This window comes from Priapulus caudatus, unplaced genomic scaffold, assembly GCF_000485595.1.
Source record: "Priapulus caudatus unplaced genomic scaffold, Priapulus_caudatus-5.0.1 Scaffold171, whole genome shotgun sequence".
NCBI classification, from domain to species: domain Eukaryota; kingdom Metazoa; phylum Priapulida; class Priapulimorpha; order Priapulimorphida; family Priapulidae; genus Priapulus; species Priapulus caudatus.
The window spans coordinates 310,058-312,657 of record NW_014577232.1 but is presented as its reverse complement, the minus strand read 5'-3'; the positions used below and the strand labels follow the sequence as shown (position 1 = coordinate 312,657).

The window sequence follows — 2,600 nt, the reverse complement described above, 5'->3', positions numbered from 1 at the left end:
GCGACGGTACCGTCGCAGGAGCAACAGCCTTTTAAAATTCCTTGGACGGTAAACCGGATTTTTAATTCTCATGGCCTAATGAAAAAAGCCTCATGCCATTTGAAAAATGTCCGGACAAAAATCTAAAACTTTAATTCTCATGGCCTAAGAGTAAGACTAGACTAGAGTGAGATACGAAGATTCTGAAGAACACTAAAACAAAAGTTAAAACTGTAGCCTGTACTGTAGGCCTAAGTAAAAGTTAAAACTAAAACTTAAAAGTAAACAGACAAAACACAGCGAACGATACTTTCATGACGGCAACCTTAGCGATGTCACGAATGGATTTAGCATGACCAGAATAAAGTTGCGACTTGCCTTCGGCTTTGCTTAGTTTAGAATTAATTTGCAATTAGCTAATTCACCTCTGATTTTGTGCCGGGTCTGTTTCTTCTCAAAATCGTTACGTCCGCCATAGCTGATGACTGATGTTCATCATTGAATTATTCAAACAGATGGCGCTGTTATACCATAACAAGCTTCGGATGATTTGGGAAATTTTAGCCGGTTAAAGTAACTCATCGGAATCCGCAGAATCCTTTATAAGTAGAAAGTCGTGTATATAATTTTTCTGCTGATATTATAGTCCACGTAGTCGTGTGCCGTACAGCGATAATTTAGTTGAATATGGTAAGTATAATATGAATTGTTACGTATATTATGCTATACTATATATTTGCCGACTCACTATTACAACAAAACCCATGTAGATAGTGATGTTGAAATTGTAACAACAACCCTCCCAACTCAATATCTGCCGACTCTATACCCCATACCGATAAGACTACTTGTTTGTTAAAAAAATATAAGGTCTTGTTGTATATTATTGTCAACGCGAACAGCTGCAAAGCCAGCCACTGGTTTCTGGCACTGTCGGTATCACATATGATATTGTCATTATTGATACACAGTACTAGTAGTAGTAGTCAGTACACACTGTCACTAATTCACAGCACTGTGACTATCGTGACTATGGTACTACACTAAAACTAAAAGTTAAAACACACTACACAGCAATGAGCAGGCACTTGGCGTTTTAATAATAAAATAATAGTGAATGGACGCAAATTGTATTTTAAACTACCAAATTCTGCAGTAGCTTGAGTAAGGGTCTTCATAGATACAATAATGGGTGCAAATCCACTTTAGGCACCTTAGGTATCACGAAGTGATGCACAGATTTCTGTGTATCATCAACTGATGCACAGACTTTCCGTATATCAAGGAATGATGCAAAAACCCTAATCCTAACCCTAACCCTAACCCTAACTCTAACCCTAACCCTAGCCCTAACCCCAACCCTAACACACTTTGTGATGCCTAAGGTTATACTTTATGACTTAGGGTTAGGGTTTTTGCATCATTCCTTGATATACGGAAAGTCTGTGCATCAGTTGATGATACACAGAAATCTGTGCATCACTTCGTGATACCTAAGGTGCCTAAAGTGGATCTGCGCCCAAAAATGTAACCCAAACCCAGGATAGGGTTACAACGTGTCGCTATGGTTTTCTGTGGAGGAAATTCAGGGAACCCATGAGTGAATCACTCAGGGTAGTTTGCTGGTGCGTTTTCAGAGACTAGAACTTCCAAACTGGATTTATTCTCAACACGAACCTTTCTCCGCTATCTTGGAACTTACTATGTATCACAATACTCTGTATTAAACTAATATAACCTGTTACAAAAATTCGAAGTGACGAGCGGCGGATATTTCGAGCGCCATTTCTGTTGACCTGTGACGTACGCATTCCCAATGCGCATAGCGATCGGCTTACTTCGACTCCAAGATCGAATGTATCGGCATGACATGGGATCAGGGGTCGAAATTAATCATCCCTCGTTTCAAATTCATCCTGGCGGAACTGAATAGTTAGATTTAAACTAAAAGCCGTGGAAATTCTTTAGTTTCAGGGCTGCTCAATGCAGTCTAACATTTCAAATTTTTTAATTTTGCTGGGGTAGCCCCCAGTAACCCCCCTCTACCTCTCTCCCCCCCGTCTGCCTGCGGACACATTCGTGCCTATGCACGCCTTTGAATCCATCATGTGCGTTTATTTCCCCAAAACTGGCCATTACCGCCGATTGCTCTAATTTTCCTCTCAAAGACCTGAAATACCGTATTTTTTCAAGCTCAATATCAAGCACATGTTGACGACGTGCAAGCCGCATGATGTCTTCAAAATAGCACAGCGTTATTGTTACATATCTTTAATTTGAACCTCAGACTGCGGAACTCCCTCATTTTCTGCCGTACTCTCTCTTTTTGAGCGCAGGCTTGGAGGCATGTCCGCTGGCACTCCCATGTTCATAAGTTAGTTCTTACCCCGTATCCGCTGATTACCGATTATCTATAATTATTATCGACTCGTACGGGGATAGCTGATAGAAAGGTCGGATTATCATATGGTCGCAGTTTTAATGATTTGCTTCAAAACTGGCGAAGCTTACTTTTCACTGAAACTCTCCAAGTACAGTACTTGAGCTCTGATCACTATGTTTAACCCAACCCACGATAGCGTGACACGTCGCTATGGTTTTCTGTGGATGGAAATTCGGGC

General features: G+C 40.8%; 2 protein-coding genes across 2 annotated transcripts in view; one reads left to right on the top strand and one right to left on the bottom strand.

Moving 5' to 3' along the window:
• LOC106806644 (MOB-like protein phocein) overlaps window positions 1-474 on the bottom strand; it is a 20,773-nt gene extending 20,299 nt beyond the window's left edge. The window contains exon 1 of the mRNA XM_014808645.1: window positions 405-474. Coding sequence (XP_014664131.1) covers window positions 405-455 — 51 coding nt within the window. The 5' untranslated portion in view covers window positions 456-474. The remainder of the gene's footprint in view (window positions 1-404) is intronic.
• Window positions 475-515: 41 nt separating this feature from the next.
• The window catches only part of LOC106806645 (proteasome subunit beta type-3-like), a 13,284-nt gene continuing 11,199 nt past the window's right edge, over window positions 516-2,600 (top strand). Inside the window, exon 1 of the mRNA XM_014808647.1 lies at window positions 516-669. Within this exon, the coding sequence (XP_014664133.1) occupies window positions 667-669 (3 nt within the window). The 5' untranslated portion in view covers window positions 516-666. The remainder of the gene's footprint in view (window positions 670-2,600) is intronic.